Genomic DNA, 24,732 nt, shown 5'->3' with positions numbered 1-24,732 from the left:
CTCTATATAATAAGACACATCACCATGCACCAGTTTCTTGCTTACGTCTTGGTGCCTCTCAATTCGCTTGCCACTAATTAATTGCAGATAAAAAAAATGTGTATGATCCCCGATATTGCACTTTAATGATATAGAATCTTTCACTGCTGACACGACTAAACCAATCAGCTTAGCAGGGACTGGGGGGGGCACACCTTTTAATGGATTAGCTGTGAGAATATTCAATTTCCTTGGTGTGGGTCAGTCAAGTTAATTTGTAGCCTTATACAGATCATTTTTCACTAGCTTGTTAAAGTTGAGGAAGAGTCGAAGAAGTTCCTACCGGAGAATAGAATAACGGTAAAGAATTTCTCACCAATCTTCCATGATATAGGCGCATGGGTGCACACACAATAAGCATGCATGCATTTTAGTAAATTGTCCTATGCTGATGACTAAAAGCACAGATTTATTGTGCAACTATGTCTATGCGCGAGCGACGGCCCTAGTCTAAATAACCGAATAATGTTTTGGCTTTCTCAGTTTCTAGATATCCAAGTTATCAATCTCCTAATTAATTTGTTTCACTGTCTTTCATATTAATTTGTTTTGTGCCTGTCATATATCCATTTCCCTATAGTATAGTCCTCGAGGGGCTATCAGACAATCAGGAAAAAAAAAACAACCTAGCAAAAAAAAAAAATGTCATATATCTTTTTCTACTTATTTGTATGTTGGTCACTAGCAAATAGCTTCAACCTTTCTTGATCATAAATAATTGAAAAATATACTCCCTTCGTCCAAATTTTATAAGCGAAGAACTAGTTTTTAGTTGTCTATCTATATAGTTATAGTTCTAGTTTCTAGAAGAATTTTCCAAATAAACCCTTATTTATGATAGTAGTATTAACTACTCCCTTCGTCCCAAATTAGTGAGCCATTTGTAGTTTGCACAATTATTAAGGCAAGGAGAAAAACGGAGTACGTTTAAAATTTGTTTACAAGTATGCCCTTATGGATAATAACTTGTAAAACTTAGAAATGATTTATCTCTTAAACTATACCACAGTTTTTCGTAAACTTTATACCGTTGTAAAACATTTTAAAACACCTACGTAACGAATATAAAAATGGCTATCAAATTATACATATCTCTTATAGTAACAATAATTAATTAAAATGGTAGTTTTAGAAATATCCCCTTGATTAATGAAATAGCTCATCTATTTGTGGGACAAAATTTAAAACCAATTGGCTCAACTAATTTGGCACGGAGGGAGTATATAACTTGGACATAGGGAATATAAACTGTTTCCACCACTCAAATTAAAATGCTTCAAAAAAAGAAAAAAAAAATCTCCCAAATTAAATGTTTTATAAACATTTGTGATATAATTAGGTCTCGGTAATCTCTGCAATGTTGGGATCAAGAACGAAAAATACTAAGAGCATCTCCAATGCAAAGAGTCAAGGTCATCCTACGTGGAGGTCTTATTAATACATTTTTATGTGTGGGTCATTACTAAATGACAAAAAAACATAAATGTAATTTTTTTTTACCTTAAGTTGATCTCCAACCCCAAAGTATTATCCAACAAACTTTACTTGAATTTAGAGACAAAATGATGATGTGGCTTTAAGACCCAAGGTCATAGAGAAAATCTTATTTAAACTTTCTCCATTACCTCCACTTAGCCATGTCATCTATCTGTATGACCTTGACCCTTGTGTTGAAGATGGAAATTTGATATAAAAAATCTTAAATCCTATGTGTCATTCAACTTTGAGACCTTTACCTCTTGCATTGGAGATGCTCTGAACGAATATGACTACACGGTCTACAATTACACTCATACCTGCCATTTTTCCAAAGTACACTATCCTAGTTCCATGAGGCCCTTAGAGCGTCCACAGTGGTGCGAGCATAACTAAAGACCAAAGACTAAAAAAAAAGATCACATTTGGGTTTAGTCCGTCCTGTGGCGTAGCGGGTGACGAGTAAATTTGGTCGCGCGTTGATATAAAGTCCGCTTCATCGTCCAGCGTAGATAAAGATTATGCCTGGCATGGGGCGTTGATAAAGATAACGCCTGGTATGGGGCGTTGATAAAGATAACGCCTGTATGGGGCGTGAACTATAGCAACGCCTGGTGTGTGGGACGGAGATTATACGTTCGCCCGGGTTCAAAAAAAAAAAAAAAAATGGGGCGTTGATAAAGACAACGCCCCAAGCAAAGTTTTCAAAACTTTGTGAACAACAGTATATGACTATATCAACGCTTGGGTGTCCGGCGGACATTATACCAACGCCCCATCCAGGCGGACATTATACCAACGCCCCATCCAGGCGGACATTATACCAACGCCCCATTCAGGCGGACATTATACCAACGCCCCATCCAGGCGGACATTATACCAACGCCCTGCATCAGGCGTTAACTTTACGAACGCGCGGCTACAGGCGGACATTATACCAACGCCCGTCGGGTAGGCGGACATTATATAAACGCCCGACTATATTTGGATTTGGTCTTAATCACCGATCAAATTTGGTCCGAGTTTTACTCTTTGATCAAATTTTGATCGATGGTCCGTCCCACTACGCCAACCCACTCGACACCAAATTTGGGTTTAGTCGTCCACTGCAGTTGCTCTTACCCTCTGGTTGACAGTAGAGATCGTTCTCAAGTAACATTAAAATACTCTAACTTTGAGCATGGGCCCGCCGAACTTGGGGTGCTGGAGCACACTCCCAGCAAACTGCTGAGGGGAAATCTCACGTGCGAGTTGCGACAATGAAAATGTTGCCGATTTACACATTGAAGGAATTTCTGTCGTCAGTCGTCACCCAAAAACTATTTGGATAGGATTCTCTCTGTAGGCACTATAAATACATGCATGCATTATCATATTTTACCTCACAAGATAGTCATCATCTTCTGTGAACTTCTTCTCCTCTTTGCTCATTTCAGACACTTCTTTTTGGAAAGAACTAGTAAAATATACTAGCACTACTTTTTGGGATAATTTCCCTGGTTTTCGGAAGAAAGTCCTTCGCTAAAACAAAATGGAGAATAAGGGATGTTTTAGCAGCTTCCTCCAATCCAGCACACCATACATAGCGATGATTTCACTTCAATTTGGCTATGCTGGCATGAATATCATTACAAAAGTATCTCTTAACAGGGGTATGAGTCACTATGTTTTAGTTGTTTACCGACATGCCTTTGCTACCGCTGCAATCGCTCCCTTTGCTCTAGTTATTGAAAGGTATACATATTAAATTACCAAAGTCCTGAAATGTATTTTAACTAATAATGATCTACAGCGAAGATAGTTTACAATTTGATTGCTAACCAGACGTGTTGTTCTTGGGCATAATTTTTTTTGCAGAAAAGTTCGACCCAGGATTACGCTTATGATGGTCATGCAGATATTTGTATTAGGTCTTCTTGGGTAGGTGTCCTTATAAACAAAGAAATATGGTGGCTATTCATTATAGTTATATATACATCTCTAATGCTATACAGGATGTGAAATAGCTCATTTTGTTTTTGTTACAAATTACGCAGGCCGGTTATCGATCAAAATTTCTACTATGCTGGGCTTAAGTTCACGTCCCCAACATTTGCATGTGCCTTGAGTAACATTTTGCCAGCGATGACGTTTGTCATGGCCGTTATCTGCAGGTAATAAAAATGTGCATGTATGATCCAAGTAATTGATCAAACGATTACTGTAGTTTTTAGGCTAACTTTTGCTTTTATTTCATGATTATGTCTGTGTACATATAATCAGGATGGAGAAAGTGGATATGAAGAAAGTAAGGTGTCAAGCCAAAGTTGTGGGAACAGTAGTAACAGTGGCTGGTGCAATGTTAATGACCTTGTACAAAGGACCTATCATTGAGATGGTTTGGTCAAAGCATGTTCATCCTCGCAAATCATTTGTCACAGATACTACTGGTACTACTGAAGGCGATTGGCTCAAGGGTTCGATTCTTGTCATCCTTGCTACTTTAGCTTGGGCTGCCTTTTTTGTGCTACAGGTATATACTGGTAAACATATTACAGTATATTTTGATGGCCATAATTTTTATTTGATTTTCTTACTCAATATATGCTTGGAAATTTCTGTTGTAGGCGGTAACAATGAAGAAGTACACAGCACAACTTTCTCTCACAGCTCTAATATGTTTTGTGGGGACTCTTCAATCCATTGCTGTCACTTTTGTAATGGAGCACAAACCCTCAGCTTGGACCATTGGTTGGGATATGAACCTACTTGCTGCTGCGTACGCTGTTAGTATACTCTCTCTCACTATAAATATATATTACTGGTAAATGCTAACGTATGCAAGTGCCTTCACTTCACTGTATAATTATTAACATTAATCAACATGCGTACAGGGAATTGTAACTTCAAGTCTGGCTTATTACGTACAAGGTTTAGTGATGAAGAAAAGAGGACCTGTTTTTGCAAGTGCCTTCAGTCCTCTAATGATGATTATTGTAGCAATTCTTGGATCTTTCATACTTGCAGAAAAGATTTTCTTAGGAGGGTATGTTACGATTTCCTGATCATATATTTTTTCCTGACCGGTCTTTAGAAATTAAGGTGTTGCAATACTCTAATACTTTATCAGTCTACAAAAAACGCATCCGGCATCTGCGATTTCTTCGTATATTCCTCCTACGAACTTATCATATAGACGTTTCTAGATCTGATTATGGTTGTTGATAATACAGTAATAAAGTAGTGATTCCCGTTTCCCACCATCTAACATGTTGTTATATCTTATTCCTTCATGGAATACCTTTATACACTTTCTTAGTGTTTGATACTATGAAGTCATTATCCTTAGCAAATCAGAATAAAAGAAGAAATAAAAGCATTCGCCGAATAATTAATCTTATATTATACTGTTGGTGCAGAATTCTTGGTGGAATCTTGATAGTAGCAGGGCTTTACTCGGTTTTATGGGGTAAATTCAAGGAATACCAAGAAAATAAACTAGCCAAAGAAATTCCTGAAGTCATTAAGGGAGTAAATGCACCTGGATCCATCATGATCATAGAGGATATAGAATCTAACGACGACGTTGAAATGCAGAAAGCTAACAATAAACCACACCTATCTGCTCTTTGGGATACGACTGTTAATGCAACAACCGCAGTAATTGTTCTTCTGGATGAAACAACTTTGAGAGCTAGTGAATTAGCCACAAAGCAGTGAACAGTTTCTAGAGAGAGCGAGGGCCTTTTTGTGACTTTTGGCTTCTCTCCTATTTTCCTTTTTTTTTCCAGTTGTGTTTTATCTGTCTTTTAGTCCTTATATCGATGGGTTTCTAGTTTCTATTTCTAAAACATAGCCAGAGCATATGCATATTATATATCAACGAAGAACAATATGAATTAAGAGAATCCTTGCAATTCTCGTTATAAGGTACCCTTTTGTTTTACGGTTAAAATGGAAAAATTAAGCTACATAAATAAAGCTCCCGCTTGAGGAAATCCTCGCTTCCTATTGACTCGAATAGGCCTTTTGTGAGTTTTATGAAACGAACGCTTTGGTGAGGACATTTGACAACGTATGATTGGTTTAACTCCCACATGAGGAATCGCTTCCTATTGACTGAAATAGGCCTTTTGTGAGTTTTATGAAACAAGCGCTTTGGTGAGGACATTTGACAACGTATGATTGGTTTAAAAAGAATAGCAAAAAGATTAAAAAAGGGAAACCAAATTCAATATTTCGGTGATGAGGACACTTGGCAACGTATGATTGGTTTAAAAATTACAAATTTAAACGGAAAACCTAACTTACCGTGTTTGGAATTATATGGAAGTCCAAATTCAATTTGGAAATCGATTAACTACTATATTAGTGTTGTAGGGACTTTGGCCCATGTGTGCGGCCCATATATATAACCGTGGTTGATGATCTATCCTATAAATAGAGGCTTATTCCTATGTAATATAATACTACATTGATATTTAATGAATAATTTCTCTCTTCTCTATATTTCTCCATCAACACGTTATCAGCACGACTCTACCACTTTGTGTAATTTTTTTCTATTAGTTTTTATCGCTCGACATCAATCATGACTTCCTTCACGAATATATTAGCATGGTTCTGATCAAGATTAATTTTTATTATGGATGGGTTACCAGATATTCTCGTTCCACAAAAGAATGTCGTTTTCATAGTATTTTCTAGGGTTCCACGAATATATGATTGTCAAACATAGAGCTTTCACCGTTAGATTTTCATTAAATTATAATATGTTCAACTTAATTAGGTATTACTTACTATTTTAAAATTTCAATCAAATTGGAATATGATGCAATCTCCAAAACTGGATTTTAATGAATCTGTGTAGTTCAGGAAAACCCTAATTTATTACTGCGTCGAAAAACCTAGGTTTTAGGAATTCCAACTATTAGATTATGCTCTATTTTTGATATGTGTTACATATTGTTCTTATTGAGCCACTGTAAAATTTTCGAAAAGATCCAACCATGGAAAATACTCGAAAGTATGCGATATTTTCAGCTTTGTCCACATAAACGTAATCTGAAATAGTCTTATGGCGTCATACATAATGTTTTCTTTTCTAACCGTTGGATTAGCTTGAAATTTTAAGATGTTTATAATAACATTAATATGAATCTACTATGAAATTTTCATCACGATCGGACTATGATGCGATTGTCTATCAATCAAAATGGATGAAAGATGAATGTTTCAATTTTTAAGGTTAACAATATGTTTTGGGATCATATGCTAATAGTTCCAAGCTTATTATCAATGGGCCTGAATACTTTATATATAATGGACCATATATGCTTATACTTGTTAACCATGACCTTGCCAACCCAATGGACCGGTCCTTGACCAAATAGTTGACCAGACTTTGCCCTAACCAATTCAACCTGAATTTGACATTTTGGACTCAGAAGTACTTGAACACCATTAAAGAGTCTATGATGTGGAAGCTTGTGTGCACAAGTACAATACTTTCGTCATAAAAAATTTCAACTTATTAAGATACATCGTTCAAAGAGGAAGCCATACCTTCAACATTTCTAAGGCGATATATTGACTTCAGGCGATGTAATGCTTTGAAGGAAGTTTGTCGAAACATTCATTTTTTCCTGCCGAACTTGAATGTTTAGTGAGATGTAATCCACTTGTTAGACTATAATGAGTCAATAACTTCGACAATCATATGTTGTAATTAAAAACACGCCTCAATTTTTTTGGAAAGAAATTCACAAAAGTTTCGATGAGTCAAAAAATACTTTCCGTTTTTGTTTTATTTTTGTACTTCATTGATGATATTAATGAACCAATATAGTTTGGAGTATGATAAAAAGAGACGAACAATATTTTGTAATCTATTCAACCTAAAGTAATTGGTTGTGAGGCATAATTCGATTCTAAACAACGTGTCACATCTGTTGGGATAAAGAAACTTCTCAACATAAGATACTATGACAATGTTAGCAATGGAAGGGACCCCGACGAAAAGAGGGTAGACGTGCTAGATTATACCAACATCAGTATGTTGAAACATGTGAAAGAGAACACACAAATTATGGTAGAAGATATAAATCTTTTTCCAAGAATAGGTTGGAGATGTAATTCTGGCTACAGTAGTAATGATACAAAGTAAATGCATCTACCTATAATGGGACAGAGATGTAATTCTGACTCATACCAACGAGAGTTGCAAATTTTGGTATAAGCATTTTACTGAGAATGGTACGAGAGTTGTAATGCAAGTATCATATATTAGTAGTCAACTACAAGAGATATATGGAGCTTAAAGGAAAACAAACTCACTTTATTCTTGGATAAGGTCATACCCTAGCTACACGTCAACATTAATGGCAACAAGAACTTTGCCAATTTTTTTTATTTTCTATCTTAATTCGATCGAATTCTATGGTTAGATTATATATTTGCATGATTTGATCCTAAACTATTGTCTACCTGATAGTTTGATCGATATTATATTAGCTAAAATAAAGAATTTTTGTTTGCAAATAATTATATCCATTGTATGCTTTTATGGCATGAAAAGTATATCATTCGTACATTATAAGGATCATTCGTACATTATGATGAAAAGTATATCATCTTCATGAACAGTAACACTCTAAAGTAAATGAGATAGATTTTCCTTTGTTACGTAATAAGGCGGCACCACTTATTACACGAAATCTTAAGGAAACATATTAACTGAATGTTGAATTGTTTCCTTATATAATACCATGCGATGATTGGATCATTACAGGTAATATCCGAGCGAAGAAATGCTCAATATTTGTTTGTATAAAGATTATAAAAGTTACATGAGCTCTGTAAGAATCAAAAGCTAATCACACTTTGTTAAGTTTCTACGAAGTATGTGCAAACGGTTATTGAACGACAACTAATTGTGAGAATGAGAATGCATCTACAAATTACCTCCAATGAATGTGAAAGGAATCACATTTTAGAGAAAATAATGAGCCATTTAATCTAGTGAACTGTAAATCACTAATACTTGGATAATTGACAATGTAATTTTGGGAATTGACTCATTCAGGTTTTGACATAATCATAAAGACACTTTGGTTGTGATATGATGTTCTGTTTTGAAAGAACTCAAATGGACATCCTTTTATTTGAGCGAACAAGAAAATGGGAATTACAAAGATTGAAAATATGCAAAGTGACGGCATATCTCACAATCAACTCTTTCTAAAGTACTATAAACACCACCTCCCCTCCCATTATGCTTTTAAAATAATGAATGAAAAAGCGGGGATACAACAACCACACTCAATATTTCGCTTAGCAATCTGTATGGACAAACTCCAATATACTTTTTAGAGAATCAACTAGACAGTCAAACTCAATCTAGATAAAAAATATATCAAAGAGTTTTTATCTCAATCTCTCGAATTGATATATACTCAAGCAAATAGAAATCTGCGAGTCTTTATCAAATACTAGAGAGATAACTTGGATGATACCAAAGACCAATATCCAAGTGTCAATCAATTTAAATCAACAACCAAAAGGTCGGATATTCTAATTGATTGATCAACGCACAACCTGTGATATTTCAATTATATAACAAAATATAATGCGGAAAAGAAATAACACAGACACCAGAATTTTGTTAACGAGGAAACCGCAAATGCAGAAAAAGCCCGGGACCTAGTCCAGATTGAACACACACACTGTATTAAGCCGCTACAAACACTAGCCTACTCCAAATTAACTTCGGTCTGGACTGTAGTTGAACCCCAATCAATCTCACACTGACCCAAGGTACAATTATGCTCCTACGTCTCTGATCCCAGCAGGATGCTACATACTTGATTCCCTTAGATGATCTCACCCACAACTAAGAATTGTTATGACCCAAAGTCGAAGACTTTAATAAACAAATCTGTATCACACAGAAAAGTCTACGGTAATAGATAAATCCGTCTACCACGAATATACCTACGAGTTTTGTTTCGTCTTTTGATAAATCAAGGTGAACAGGAACCAACTGATAACCCGGACTTATATTTCCGAAGAACAACCTAGTATCATCAATCACCTCACAATAATCTTAATCGACGCAGCGAAAAAAGATATTGCGGAATCACAAACGATGAGACGAAGTGTTTGTGATTACTTTTATATCTTTCCTATCGGAGATATAAATCTCAATCCAATTATTACAATTGTAGTCGTACGATATAAACAACAAGATCAGATCACGCAACTACAAGAAAGTAGTATCGGTCTGGCTTCACAATCCCAATGAAGTCTTTAAGTCGTTAACCTGGTTTAGAAGAAGAAACCAAAGGTTAAAGGAGAATCGACTCTAGCTTAGCACAACTAGTATCACACAGAAGGTGTGGGGATTAGGTTTCCCAGTTGCTAGAGTTCTCCCTTATATAGTCTTTCAAATCAGGGTTTGCAATCAATGTTAGCTTGGTAACAAAGCATTCAATATTCACCGTTAGATGAAAACCTGATTAGATTCAAGCTAATATCTTTCAACCGTTAGATAGAAAACTAGCTTGTTACACACAAATGAAATGCACGTTTCTAGGCTTGTGTAACCGTACCCAAACTTGTACATTTGTTGGTTCAACAATAGTTAATCAAATGGTTAGCAATATGATCACTTTCATATCAACCATATTCTTCTTCACCATAACTAGTTCAAGTGACTCAAATGAACTAGTTAGAGAGTTGTTCAATTGCAAGGAAATCTTATGTAACTGCACAAGACACAATCGAAGCAAAAACTATTTGATTCACTCAAATTGGTTCATGAACTATATATCCACGGTTCGCGGACTTAAGTTCCCGGACGGAGTTCACAAACCCCAGCAGAATTTCTCGGGTCGAGAACTTCCGCCAGTTCGCAGACTTGGCTCACGCCACTATTGCGGTTCTCTTGATCAACAAAGTTCGCAAACTTCGGTTCAAGGAATAAGGAATTATACATATATGTGTTTCCACAACATTGCTTATATCCTCCAATGGTTATATTATCTAAACTCTCATTTCAATCATTGAAACATTCTTAGAGGACGTTGATATTTTATAGTTGTTATTCACAAACTATTTTTCGTCAAAGTAAGCAATTTTCAAAGTGATTGAAACTTGTCATGACTTTCGTCACTAGGTAAAGATGAACTTGGCTAAAGTGAAAGCTTACCAACACATATTTCGAGAAATAGATAGGCGAGATAAACTCGGCTCGAAATAGCAAATGTGTATAATCTAAGTCTATATAGAAAAACGACTTTTATCTCAAGATAAGAGATAAATAGACTTTTGAGTGATAGATAAGTTCAAGTCTCCACATACCTTTTAGTCGATGAAGATCCACTGGTTCCTTGAGTAGTCCTTCGTCTTGTATGATGATTGCCATGGAGTTATTGAGCTCAACTACACTTTCTATCCTAGTCCGAGACCTTAGCTATAGTAGACTAGAAATCAAGACTTATAGTTTTGATCACTAACATTGACAAACATGCTTGAGATAGCAACGCATGCGAGTTCGACCGAGCAATGCTCTAACAATCTCCCCCTTTGTCAATTTTAGTGACAAAACTATCAATACATATGGAATACAAAAAATAAATGAATTAAATTTTGTAGCTCCTATTCCATACGACTAATCTTCAACATTACTTGAAATCTTCGTCACTTCCAAGTACTCCAATAATCCCAAAGGTTGTAACTTCAGCATCATCGTTGTTGAAAATCCGTAGCTATAACAACGAGAAAACAAGAGTTCTCGATCATTGTTATACAGTGTCATAGTATCACTACACAACGTTAAAGTTCAATTGTATCACAACTTCAACAACAATACTATGGTGATATGTATCACTCCCCCTTAGTCAATACTCCATCTCACATGGAAACCACTCCCCCTTACATAATGATCCGAAAACCATATGTGTTTGTAGTGTGAACTACATATTAATTCTCCCCCTTTTTATAAATAAAATTGGCAAAGGTACAAGAACGGGATCCTAATGAAATTTCCGAAAGAGACATTTCATGACCAAAAGAAAGAAACACATATCATCTTATTTAGATGCAATCATAAAGCCAAAGCTAAATGCATTCATCAAGGAGTTTATAAAGATACAAGATAACCCCTATAATATTCCACAGCCGCACTCCCCACAAAGATTTGGCAATTAAGCACAAGTTCAATTAAGAACTCTCCCCCATAATATGTCATTCTCGAAGGAACAATAAGAGCAACCTTAATTTCGAAAGAAAAGAAGGATTTCTTTGGACATAATAAATCACATACAAGTATGAATTTGAATCCAAAATACTCAATTAAATTAACCACAAGAGAACTCATGATTAATTTAATCGAAAATTCTCAACATAAGTGAACTTATGGAGACTCAAAAAATATACAATTAGATTAATCACAAGAGAACCCATAATTAATATAATCGAAATACACAACCAAACTAATCACAAAAGTAATCAATTTAATTGGTCATGCTCGTCATCAGAAAACTTACGGAGCAACACCTAAATAACCAAACAAGATGATTAATTTATTTGAATATGCTCGACATAAAGTACCTCGCGGAACAACAACTAAGCTAATCATAACAATAATCAACTTGGCCGTTTAGTGCTCAACATAAGACACTTTATGGAGCCTCACAGTAGTACATAAAAATATGGATCAGGGAAGATCAATACTGCGGAATACACAAGGATTCATTCTATTTTCCATCACTCTTCGCATAACGACATTCAATAGACATAATCCTTGCAAACAAAAGATTTTAACCTATCTTCCATCAACAATTGACATAATAGGCTTAACTTTTGTATTTGTCAAGAGTCTATTCATTGTTTTATCAATACATGCATATCGACATACTAAAGACTTTACTTTTGACAAGGTATGGGACAATCATAGTTCACGGACGTAAACACACATATCCCATAACAATATTGCAATATATAAAACCATAAAGATTAATACTGCAAAAATCATCTTCCAAACAAATTTAGAATTTAAACCAATAAATCTAAAAACATGAAGATGAAAACGTTGGACATAGCTATGTGTAATCACAATAATGGTTATTCCAAACTCTAGTTATTCTTCTAAACAAAACAAGAAAAATAGAAGATTTACTAGGATAGATAAACAAGGTAAAAACAAAAACAGACTCCTATGCCAAAACTGGACACGAACTGAAGTCAAATAGATGATTCAGGATCCTCATGAGTCTTGAGGTATTCGAGCTTGTGAACGACAGCATCTTTAGAAAATATATCCTCATTGAGCATGTCTTTAATTTGTGCTTTCATGAGACCAAGGTCAGACGTAACCTTTTCCAACTCAGTTCTTAACACATTAAGACTCTTTAAGGTATCAACAAGCTGCAGTTTTTCTTCCTTGTAATATTTAAGAAAGTCATGAACCACTTCAGCAGAGATCATCTCCTCTTTCTCAACATCCTCATGTGTGTAGGCAAAGTAACACGAGGCATTGGGATGATCATCTTCAACAAGAGTTCTTTTCTTCCTTCCTTTGGACTCAAAACCAATACCTTTATCAAGAAAGCCTTTAGCAAAACCCCAAGCATGTGAAGAGGAAGACATTCTTGACAAACCAAAAAAAGTAGGTAAACTTGACTCAGAAGTTTGGTATTTAAAGGTTTCTTAGGGAAGATAGTTTCTAGTGTTTACAAACAGTTGTCTCGTACAAGAACGAGTATCCGTGCGAAGACAAACTTGACCCACAAAAAGCTTAATGAAAGATTTTTTTTTTTTTAAAAAAAATCAAATATAAAATACTTAAGCAACCATTTCTGAAACCAGTAGTTTGGCTATAGACGATAAGAAAATAGCTTCACTAAACAGAAGTAGTATGCTAAAGTATACCTGAAAAATGACACATCTTACTCAACAGGATTTTTATGAGTAAGTTTTTTAACCCTTTTGATTAATTAGCACAAATATGAGCTTTGATCTCATCAAAAGAATTGTGTTTATGATCGAGTCTCTTTTTCCTTCTGAGTCTAAAGAGGGATCCCTTTTTATGTGAGAAATTATCATAAAACTTACTGTCATCAAAATACAAGACATAGTTTGAGTTCTTACCAGAAGAATTTTGACTTGAGGAGGATGACAACCTGTCGAAAATTTCTTTATACCCTTCAATTATCTCCATCAAGTTATTTCTCATGTCATTAAATTTTTTTCTTTCACCTGGGATTTCGTTCACATCAAGGGAAATGTTGTTTCCAGAGGAAACGACTTGATCTTTCCTTAGACGATTCTTGTAAAGACTTCTATTCTGCTTTAGAGCATTTGAGGAATTCATTGAACTGACTTTCCGGGTAACATACACAGGATAAGTACGAAAACCAACTGGTTTAGACATACGAATGTCAGTTACACCTTTGAGAATTAAGTCCAAGGTACTTGAAGTTGAACAAGAGAATTTTTATTCAACTTAGTAATTCCTTTTTGTTTAGCAGAACCTTTTGATTCACAAAGGAGACATACTTTATGATCACAAAAGTGATTAGAAAATGCAGTCTTAACAGCCTCGTTAAAAGATTTCTTCCTTCCATATGATGTGGAACATCCTTGATCAATGGGGATTTCAGACACATCCTTTTTGAATGGAAAGGATTCCGATTTTACTTCTGGAGTTGAAACGCTTTCAGTCGTAGCATAAGTACTTGGTACATTAGACTTCTTAGAGCATCCTTGAATAGAGAGTTTACTCAAGAGATATTCTATCTCCAAAGCATCCTTTTTGAGGCTTGCCTCGAGAACCATACGTGAAGAGTGATCTTCAGTATTTTCTTTAAAATTGCAGTCCCTTATTACACCAAGCAGAACATCGACATGGTGTTTTAACCGGTTAAATCTACCAGCTTGGATTCTAGCAAGATTTAGAATCAAGACACTCTCTTCAGCTGTTTCTCGTTCATTTAGAGAGGTAGACTCTTTTGAAGGGTAATCGAAAATACTCATGTCGGAACCTGTCTGTCTTGTTTGAACACAAGGTTCGTCCATATTTGAGATTTAAGAAGCTTTCTCTTTAATAGAATTGGACAAGACGGAGCCCTTATTTCTGGTGACGCGTTTATTAGAGATAGTACTCTTGTCCATAGAGTCAGATCACCACAAACACAGACTTTTGAGGTCTTAAACGTGTTTGCCTGCTCTGATACCAATTGAAAAGGCGGGGGTACAACAACCACACCCAATATTTAGCTTAGCAATCTGTATGGACAAACTCCAATATACTTTCTAGAGAATCAACTAGACAGTCAGACTCAATCTAGATAAAAAGTATATCAAAGAGTTTATAACTCAATCTCTCGATTTGATGTATACTCAAGCAAATACAAATCTGCGAGTCTTTATCAAATACTAGAGAAATAACTTGGATGGTACCAAAGACCAATATCCAAGTGCCAATCAATTTAAATCAACAACCAAAAGGTCGCATATTCTAATTGATTGATCAACGCACAACCTGTGATATTTCAATTATATAACAAAATATAATGCGAAAAAGAAACAACATAGACACCAGAACGAGGAAACCGCAAATGCAGAAAAAGCCCGGGACCTAGTCCAGATTGAACACACACACTGTATTAAGCCGCTACAGACACTAGCCTACTCCAAATTAACTTCGGTCTGGACTGTAGTTGAACCCCAATGAATCTCACACTTATCCAAGGTATAGTTATGCTCCTACGTCTCTGATTCCAGCAGGATGCTACGTACTTGATTCACTTAGCGGATCTCACCCACAACTAAGAGTTGCTACGACCCAAAGTCGAAGACTTTAATAAACAAATCTGTATCACACAGAAAAGTCTACGGTAATAGATAAATCCGTCTCCCACGAATATACCTACGAGTTTTGTTCCGTCTTTTGATAAATCAAGGTGAACAGGAACCAATTGATAACCCGGACTTATATTCCCAAAGAACAACCTAGTATCATCAGTCACCTCACAATAATCTTAATCGACGCAGCGAAAAAGATATTGCGGAATCACAAACGATGATACGAAGTGTTTGTGATTACTTTTATATCTTGCCTATTGGAGATATCAATCTCGAGCCAATTATTACAATTGTACTCGTACGATAGAAACAGCAAGATCAGATCACACAACTACAAGAAAGTAGTATCGGTCTGGATTCACAATCCCAATGAAGTCGTTAAGTCGTTAACCTGGTTTAGAAGAAGAAACCAAGGGTTAAAGGAGAATCAACTCTAGCTTAGCACAACTAGTATCACACAGAAGGTGTGGGGATTAGGTTTCACAGTTGCTAGAATTCTCCCTTATATAGTCTTTCAAATCAGGATTTGCAATCAATATTATCTTGGTAACGAAGCATTCAATATTCACCGTTAGATGAAAACCTGATTAGATTCAAGTTAATATCTTTCAACCGTTAGATCGAAAACTGGCTTGTTACACACAAATGAAATGCATGTTTCTAGGCTTGTGTAACCGTACCCAAACTTGTACATTTATTGGTTCAACAATAGTTAACCAAATGGTTAGCCATATGATCACGTTCATATCAACCATATTCTTCTTCACCATAACTAGTTCAAGTGACTCAAATGAACTAGTTAGAGAGTTGTTCAATTGCAAGGAAATCTTATGTAACTGCACAAGACACAATCGAAGCAAAAACTATTTGATTCACTCAAATTGGTTCATGAACTATATAGCCACGGTTCGCGGACTTAAGTTCCCGGACGGAGTTCACAAACTCCAGCAGAATTTCTCGGGTCGAGAACTTCCGCCAGTTCGCAGACTTGGCTCACGCCACTATTGCGGTTCTCTTGATCAACAAAGTTCGCAAACTTCGGTTCAAGGAATAAGGAATTATACATATATGTGTTTCCACAACATTGCTTATATCCTCCAATGGTTATATTATCTAAACTCTCATTTCAATCATTGAAACATTCTTAGAGGACGTTGATATTTTATAGTTGTTATTCACAAACTATTTTTCGTCAAAGTAAGCAATTTTCAAAGTGATTGAAACTTGTCATGACTTTCGTCACTAGGTAAAGATGAACTTGGCTAAAGTGAAAGCTTACCAACACATATTTCGAGAAATAGATAGGCGAGATAAACTCGGCTCGAAATAGCAAATGTGTATAATCTAAGTCTATATAGAAAAACGACTTTTATCTCAAGATAAGAGATAAATAGACTTTTGAGTGATAGATAAGTTCAAGTCTCCACATACCTTTTAGTCGATGAAGATCCACTGGTTCCTTGAGTAGTCCTTCGTCTTGTATGATGATTGCCATGGAGTTATTGAGCTCAACTACACTTTCTATCCTAGTCCGAGACCTTAGCTATAATAGACTAAAAATCAAGACTTATAGTTTTGATCACTAACATTGACAAACATGCTTGAGATAGCAACGCATGTGAGTTCGACCGAGCAATGCTCTAACAATAAAGCATGTAACTCATTTTACAAAGTCATTCTTTAGTAAAAAAGGATTGAGACCATCCTAAGATGCAAATGGTAAACAACCCATTTTTTTCCAAAAGTAACAAGGTGATATATGTGAACATATCCATATAGAATGCAGACCATTCAAGTGATTTATGGATCTGGTGGATGATTCAAAGTGTTGAATTAGTTATTGATCACAAGAAATAATGCGTTTTTGAAACATTCCTAACACAAATTATACATTTTAAGGACTCACCAACCTTGTAAATGCTAGATATGTACATCAAAAGGACTTGATGAATGTTGCATGTTTAATAGGATCACTGTAGAACATCCTCACCCCATGGTCTCGCAGATGCTACCATCAGAGGTTACAGATGGTATCTAAGGATAGGTTATGCGTAACAACCTTCCTACAAATGCTTGGGGGATATGAAACATTGCACGCATATTCACTTATTCGTTTTAGAACCCACAATTAGTCAACCATTTTTGCGTACCAGTTGGTAACTGGATATAAGCCTGATATTTGTATTTTTACGCATTTTTGGTTGCGCTATATATGTGCCACTAAGACTCCACATCGTAATCAAAACGATTAAGTAGTTATATTGGATATGAATTCCCAATAATTATCCGCATTTGAAACCTTTAGCAGGCAATCTCTTATCCGCTATATTTAGGGATCGTCACTTTGATGAGACAGTCTTCCCGTCGCTAGGGGGAGATAAGAAAAAAGATTTCCTAAAGGAACGACAGGCATTGTGGTGGTGTATTCGCACTCTGTCTCATATTGATTCTTGAACTCTACAAATGTGAATATGAAGTGAAAAGAGTAATCGATTTTCAGAAAGTACATTGATATCGGTAACGTGACAAGATCATACATACCAGCTGCAAAAATTTGCTTGCAAAGTTAGAAATCCTCATTATGGGGTACACCATAGATTAAGATGTTGCAACTACATTTGGTGGAAGTGTAGTTGAGGTTGTGGCTCCGTAAAGGAAGATGGAGAGACCATCAGGTTCGATCAATGCTCACCTAGAAAGGAAGTAGGTGAACAAGGCACAACCTAATATATCTTTGATTAAATCATCTCATTATATTGTCTCAGATTATGTCCATGAATCAAACTAGAGGACGCTCCGAAGTTTAATGATTCCAGAGAACAATGAAATCCTAAAAGATTATGAAAACACACATGAGTCAATGGAAATATCCTGCGGGAATATTAATGATTTTTATTTTCATATACATTTTCTCAAGGAAATTGACCACGATGAGATCGAACGATGCTTCTTATTGTTTAAATATCAACAAAGAGCATATTTGGCCTACACAATCCAGGTAGAATTTGATTCTTTGACAAATGTATATATATTTGGTGTGGTAGTGCCAACCAACCAAGTGTAAAGCCTGTGGACATACATGATTATTTGTCATAAGGAGCAATGAGAATAATGGGGTCGTAAAGTATAAAGACTCGCCTTGTGGCACGAGGTTTCTCACAACGGCCTGGAATTGTTTACTCTCTTGTAACGAACGTTATAGCGTTATGTTACTTAGTTGGCTTGGTAGTTTCAAAAGGACTTGAAATGTAGCATTTTTATGTGGTTATTACTTATCTCTGTAAGGATTAAGAGATAAACATATTTACAAAAGTGTTTGATAGAATTTGTCGTCCAAATCAAATGACTCTAGACCACGAAGTACGTTTTCAATTAGAATGGAACGTTCACTTATAAATTGAAACAATCAGGCGGATTTGGTATATCCGTCTAAGTGACTACTTGATTGGGAAGGGATAAACATGTAAGGTATTGTGCCTTGCGTACTCACAAGAAAAGTTCCTGAATTGGAATTATAGCTATCTATGTGTATTTTATTGATATGGTATATACATCTCCCCCCTCTTTAAGGCAAGCAAGCTTAATTGAAATCCTTACTCTCTTTTTTGGTTCACCAAATTTAACCAAACGGATTAGGGACTAAAATGTTAATAAAAATATGGACTGTTTAGTTAAGAAATATAAATAAGGACTGAAATGCTTAACAGAATAGGGATTTAAAAATAATAATATATGAAATCGTTTATTTACAGAAATGCCATTTTTATAAGAATAAAGATAAATACTTTAAAACTTCGTATCTTTCAAATGGTACGTCGGATTTTTGTGAATTTTATATATTTGGAAAGCTCTTTCAATCACCTACGCAACGAGTATAAACAACCATATCAAATTTTTATTTTTTAATGTATTTATAGTTCTCCGAAAAAATAGCTATAATTTAAAGGTAAGTTGAAAGAGCTTATGTACTTTTTATGTGTTGTCTATATAATGCTCAAATTCTTCACTTGATATACTATAAAATTACTTAGAAGAATCTATAGATTTTAGTTTCGATACGAAAGATTACCTCCGTTTCATTAAAAATGATACTTTAATTTTTTATTTCCATTTTTACCTAATATTAGGCTAAATTGAAAAGTAAAATAAAGGTACTACATTTCAGAAATGGAATGAAAAATTAATGTTGCCGACGTGCATCGCACGTGCTCACTACTTGTAACCTTAATGCAGTAAGGGATTATACAAGCTACTTGAAATTCGAATTTGAGATGAAAATCCGGGAAAAGCTCAGTCGACACCGAGCTTGTGGTATACTCCCTCCGTCCCACTATTAGATGACCTAGTTCAAGTTTGCACAATTCTTAAGACAAGGAATGGAAAAGAGTATTTTAAGTACTTTTTATAACTATACCCTTATGTATAAAAACTAGTAAAATTTAGAAATGATGCAAAAAATGCTAGCTGGTTGGATGGGGAAGTTACTAGCCTTTCTACAAGATTAACTTTGGTGAAATTTGTTTTATGCAGCATGCCCATTTACAACATGTTAGTTTATAAGTGGCCTAAGAGTGTGATTCAAGTGTGTGAAAGAATTATCAGAAACTTTTTATGGTCAGGTGATCCTTCAGTGAAGAAATTAGTGACTGTTAAATGGGATGAAGTTAATTCTCCAGTGGAAGGGGGTGGTTTAGGATTGAGGAGACTTGAAGTTATAAATAAAGATCTACTAATGAAGTTACTTTGGAAAATTGAGAATGAAGATGTGGAGTGGACTTTGTTTATGAGATCTAAATACAAAGACAAGAATGGGGAATGGATTAAATATCACAAACAGTCTACAATTTGGCGTGGACTTAAATGGGTTATCTCTGAGGTACAAGAAGGGAGCAGATGGATTGTTGGTGATGGGGAAAACATTTCAGTATGGAGAGACAAATGGATAAAAGACTATGCTTTGATTGAGAGACATCCTATGGATGATATATATTGCAAAATGGCACAATGAGGGTAAAGGATTTAATTCATAATGGAGAATGGTGTGTCCCTGAAGAAATGTTACAATACTTTGATGCTAGTGAACTACCAGTATGAGTGGGTGGAAAAGATAAAAAAAATTGGTCCAAGGACAAAGTTGGTAACTTTACAGTGTCAAATGCTGCTCAACTGATCAGGAAGAAATATTCTGTAAAAGCTTGGGCTCACCAGGTATGGCAACCTTGCGTTCACCCTTACACATCTACAAATTTATGGAAGATTTTAAGAGGTGCTTGTGCAACTGAGGAATCAGTGAGAAAAAAGGTTTATCAACAGTCTCTAAATGTTATTTGTGTGGTAAGGCTCAAGATACAATGGAGCATATTATGTGGCATTATGAATTTAGTGAAACTGTATGGCACTGGCTGTGTGGGATCTTTCAATGTTCTTGTCCTCAAAGCTTTGATGAGTTTTGAACTTTTCAAAAGGGAAAATTCCAGCCATTAAAGAAGTATGGTTCATATGTGCTTTCAATGTTATGGTAGAATTGTGGTTTACAAGAAATTCTGTGATTTATGAAGCTGCAACTCCATCTGTGGATAAAATGAAAATGAGAATCAATAGATGTGCAAAGGAATGCAGTATCAGAATGAGAGGTAAGATGTGGGGTAATATGTTTGATCTGCATGTAATGTTACATTTTGGTATATCAGGGGTGAAAGTGCATACTGTCAGAGTGAAACAATGTTTCTTTACATTTCCCACTCAGAACCAAACACTAATTTGTTGTGATGGAGCTTCTAAAGGTAACCCAGGAATGGCAGGAATTGGCTTTATTGCCAGAAACCATTATGGTGATCATATGGGTGCAGCTTCAGGTGGGCTGGGGATTGCCACAAATTACTTGGCAGAGGTGATGACATTAATTATTGCAGGTGAGTGGGTTGTAACAAAAAGACTGGTGAAAGTTTGCTTTAGTTTGGATTCCAAAGCTGTGATAATGACATTCTTAAATCACAAGGTGCCTTGGATAGTATATAATAAATGGATTAAAATTAGAAGATTTATTCCTGCAATCACATTCAGGCACTCATATAGAGCAGAGGTGAAGTGCATTACTTTGAAGAGAAGCCTCAATTTCTAGGTAAACTTGAAAATGAGGATGATTTATATTTTAGATTTTAAAGAATCTGTAATTCATTTGTTAGCTGCTTAGTTGCCTTGGCTGTCTGGGCATTTTTTGTGTTTGTTTTGGGCTTAACATGATGGACTCATAGTTTCCCTGTTTTATTTCTTATTTTGAGTTTTCTGCCTGGAAAATATCTTGACCTTCTGTAATTTGTAAATGAAAAGTTTAGTAATAAAATTTCATGATTAAGCAAAAATAAAATAAAATGATTTATCTCTCATACTACACCACGGATGTTCGCAAATTTTATACCATTGAAAAGCATTTTAAAACACCTACATAACGAATATAAGCATGCCTATCAAATTATGCATATTTCTAATACTAACAATAATCAATTAAAAGGATAATTTTAGGAATATCTCCTTGTTTAGTGATATAGGTTATTTATTATGGGACAAAATCTAAAAATAAATAGGTCAACTAATAGTGAGACAAAGGGAGTATTATTCCACCAGTTTGCATATGTCCAAAGTTATCAGGAAATTTAATAAGAACAGGCATCCTGCTAACACTCTCAAGATTAGTTAAGGTACAAATGTAAGTAAATGACCATTTCGTCTAAAGGAAGATGACGAAGATGTGTTGGGAGATGAAATTCCCATATCTAAGTGCAATAGACGCATTTTTGTGATTAGCATAATGTACTCGACCAAAAATTTCATCCTCAGTGAACTTATTAGCTAGATATAGTTTAGCGCCGACCAACGTCTTTGGAATGGTATGATGAATATAACCATACGAGTCCTTCCATGCCCGTGCAAATGCACGGGCTATTGTCATTCATCTTGATTCTGGACAGATAAAAAAATGGTTAGGCCAACAATGTTCTTGACTATATTTACAGAATGCTTTTATCCGGTGCTACAAAATAACAACACAATGCCATTCTCCGTTGGAATGAATAAAGTAAGTTTTCATTCAATGGAAATTCAATTTATTGCTGATACCAAAAACTAAAATAGATCAGAATGTTTCTGTTGTAGAGTAAAATTGCAGTTGATGCACATCTTCATTTTTTTTATTGACATTCATAGACAGCCACATTTGCTGCTCATTAGAATTATCATTTAGTTTGAAGTTTACAATATAGCAGTCAACGATTTCAATCATACTAATTTGAACTAAAACCTCAATGGAATTTTCATATCAAATGGATTCATCGCCAAACAACTTCCAAATCACACGGCGAACTTGAAAACTATACCCACCACCAACATGGTAAAGAATTGAAACCAACAACATTACCTCTAAACACATTCAGAATAATGGTGGAAGCAGAAAATAATCCCAATACATAAAAACTAAAGATTTTAAGAAAAGCATTCGCGACGCGTCTTTCTTTTCCTCATGGTCGCAATCATAATGTGATGTAACAAAATCACAAATTCTTTGGCTTGGTTTGGATCTTCCAACCCCGGTTATATATGATAAGCATTAAAGGAAGCCCTTTAAGATGTTGTTTGTGTTTTGGACATTTCCACATGAGGGAAAATATTTTCCTCATCATCTAAATCAGGGGCATCTATCTTCTGCGTTGCGGTGTTCCTTTTTCATCCATCTTATCCTTATCCTGTATAAATGACGCTATAAACCCCAAATTTATAACCTAAAACAAATCAAAAATTGGAAGCACTACCACTCAACGTACATGAGACATGAAATTTCTGGGAAAAAGAAAATTAAAACCTTGAACCCAACAGTTTCTGAACTATTTATAAACTCGCAAAAACTACAAAACTAATCATGGTTTCCCGTTTGGATTTATGTATCCAGAATTCAGCAACAATTTTATATATACTCAAACAACACTTAAATCAATCCAAAATCAGCAAACACTTAAAAGCTCTGATGATTTCTTCTTCTATCAAATCATGAAAACCTAAGTAACTGGAAGCAAAAAGCAGGCACTTGGTTAACAGCAGAAACTATAGATGTTAATTCTAAACAAATAATACAAAGAAATTCTTAATTAGTTTGCCCAAAATAATTAACCTAAAAGAACGTTAATTGCATATTTCACTTCCCACCCTGATGAATTTTTTATGAACATTAAATGGTCCACACAACATCCAAAAAGTGAAGAGAAGTTAAAAGTATCTCGTATCAGATTTCAAAATCTTGACTCGCCCAAACTCCAAATGTTATTATTTCTCTCATTGTTTAACTAATTTATAGTGTTCGAATCGGTGCATTAGATTGAAATGCGTTCTTTCATTAGTGTCTCTTGGTCAACATTTGCGTTCTTTCATCAGTACTGTATCTCTTAAGGTAAAGGTTTCGCCTTTTAACATCGCACGTTGTATCTCTTCGGCCAAACGTTGTAACATCACATGTCGTATCTCTTCGGCCAAACGTTGTAATCGATGGACAAGTATATCAATTAGATTCTTACATGCCACATGGCTTTCTAATAGGAGAAAAAAATATCCAATTTAACGTGGAGCTGCCACATCAGCCAAAACATTCTCCTTTATATAATAAAGAATTGATACTTAACAGTAACCATATATGAGTTTGTTTTATCCCTATAAATACATAAGAGGACTGCTAATGGAATTGCAATCCAAAAGTTGTTGATTATAAAGGAATAATAATCTCTTCTCCAATGAAAGTAATCAGGGAGAGACATGACTGACTTATTTACTAAGTCATTTCCTATATTCAGTTTTGGAAAGTATACGACTGAAGGAACTGTCTGGAAACTCATCTGAATGGAATCAGGGGGAGATGCTGACATCAGGGGGAGGATCCAAGGATATGATGTCGACATATTTGACTCTAAAATGTGAAACTGTGTTGTACTCTTTTTCCCTTCGATCGAGATTAGTTTTTCTCACAGGGTTTTGTTACTCGGCAAGGTTTTTAGTGAGGCAGCCATAACTACACCAACTACATGATAAATGATGAAGACCTGAAGATCACATTGATATAATTGCCGAACAATATCAGAATCAAAGAAATGAAACTCGATAGTCTGTCAAGTGAAACCACTGCCAGAATCAGCCCAACAAAGCAAAGATTACATCACAACAGTTTTCGGCACAAGTCAACTATTAGTATTGATAATACTATTGCGTATCAATACTAGGTGTTCATCAATCATCTATAAACATAGATAAGATATTATATATGGGTATTCAGCATAGGCATACTTTCGGACTTACTGCGTTGTACTCTTTCCCCTTCGTCAAGGTTTTATCCCA

The 24,732-nt window shown here is 35.3% G+C and overlaps 1 protein-coding gene across 1 annotated transcript; it reads left to right on the top strand.

Moving 5' to 3' along the window:
- Positions 1 to 2,913: 2,913 nt before the first annotated feature.
- On the top strand, positions 2,914 to 5,411 carry LOC113334618 (WAT1-related protein At5g07050-like). Its single transcript, XM_026580835.1, has 7 exons — positions 2,914 to 3,249; positions 3,373 to 3,435; positions 3,552 to 3,668; positions 3,778 to 4,027; positions 4,122 to 4,280; positions 4,389 to 4,540; positions 4,914 to 5,411. Exons 1-7 carry the CDS (start codon positions 3,047 to 3,049, stop codon positions 5,212 to 5,214), a joined length of 1,245 nt encoding a protein of 414 aa, XP_026436620.1. The 5' UTR covers positions 2,914 to 3,046; the 3' UTR covers positions 5,215 to 5,411.
- Positions 5,412 to 24,732: the final 19,321 nt, after the last annotated feature.

This window comes from Papaver somniferum, chromosome 1, assembly GCF_003573695.1.
Source record: "Papaver somniferum cultivar HN1 chromosome 1, ASM357369v1, whole genome shotgun sequence".
NCBI classification, from domain to species: domain Eukaryota; kingdom Viridiplantae; phylum Streptophyta; class Magnoliopsida; order Ranunculales; family Papaveraceae; genus Papaver; species Papaver somniferum.
Note: the sequence above shows the minus strand (reverse complement) of the source record. Positions and strands in the feature narration are given on the sequence as shown.

Excerpts from the sequence above, each read along its gene's own strand:
- LOC113334618 (XM_026580835.1), top strand. The coding sequence starts at position 3,047 with ATGGAGAATAAGGGATGTTTTAGCAGCTTCCTCCAATCCAGCACACCA. Across the intron at positions 3,669-3,777 it reads GTCATGGCCGTTATCTGCAG|GATGGAGAAAGTGGATATGA; the intron begins GTAATAAAAATG and ends ACATATAATCAG. Across the intron at positions 4,028-4,121 it reads CTGCCTTTTTTGTGCTACAG|GCGGTAACAATGAAGAAGTA; the intron begins GTATATACTGGT and ends TTTCTGTTGTAG.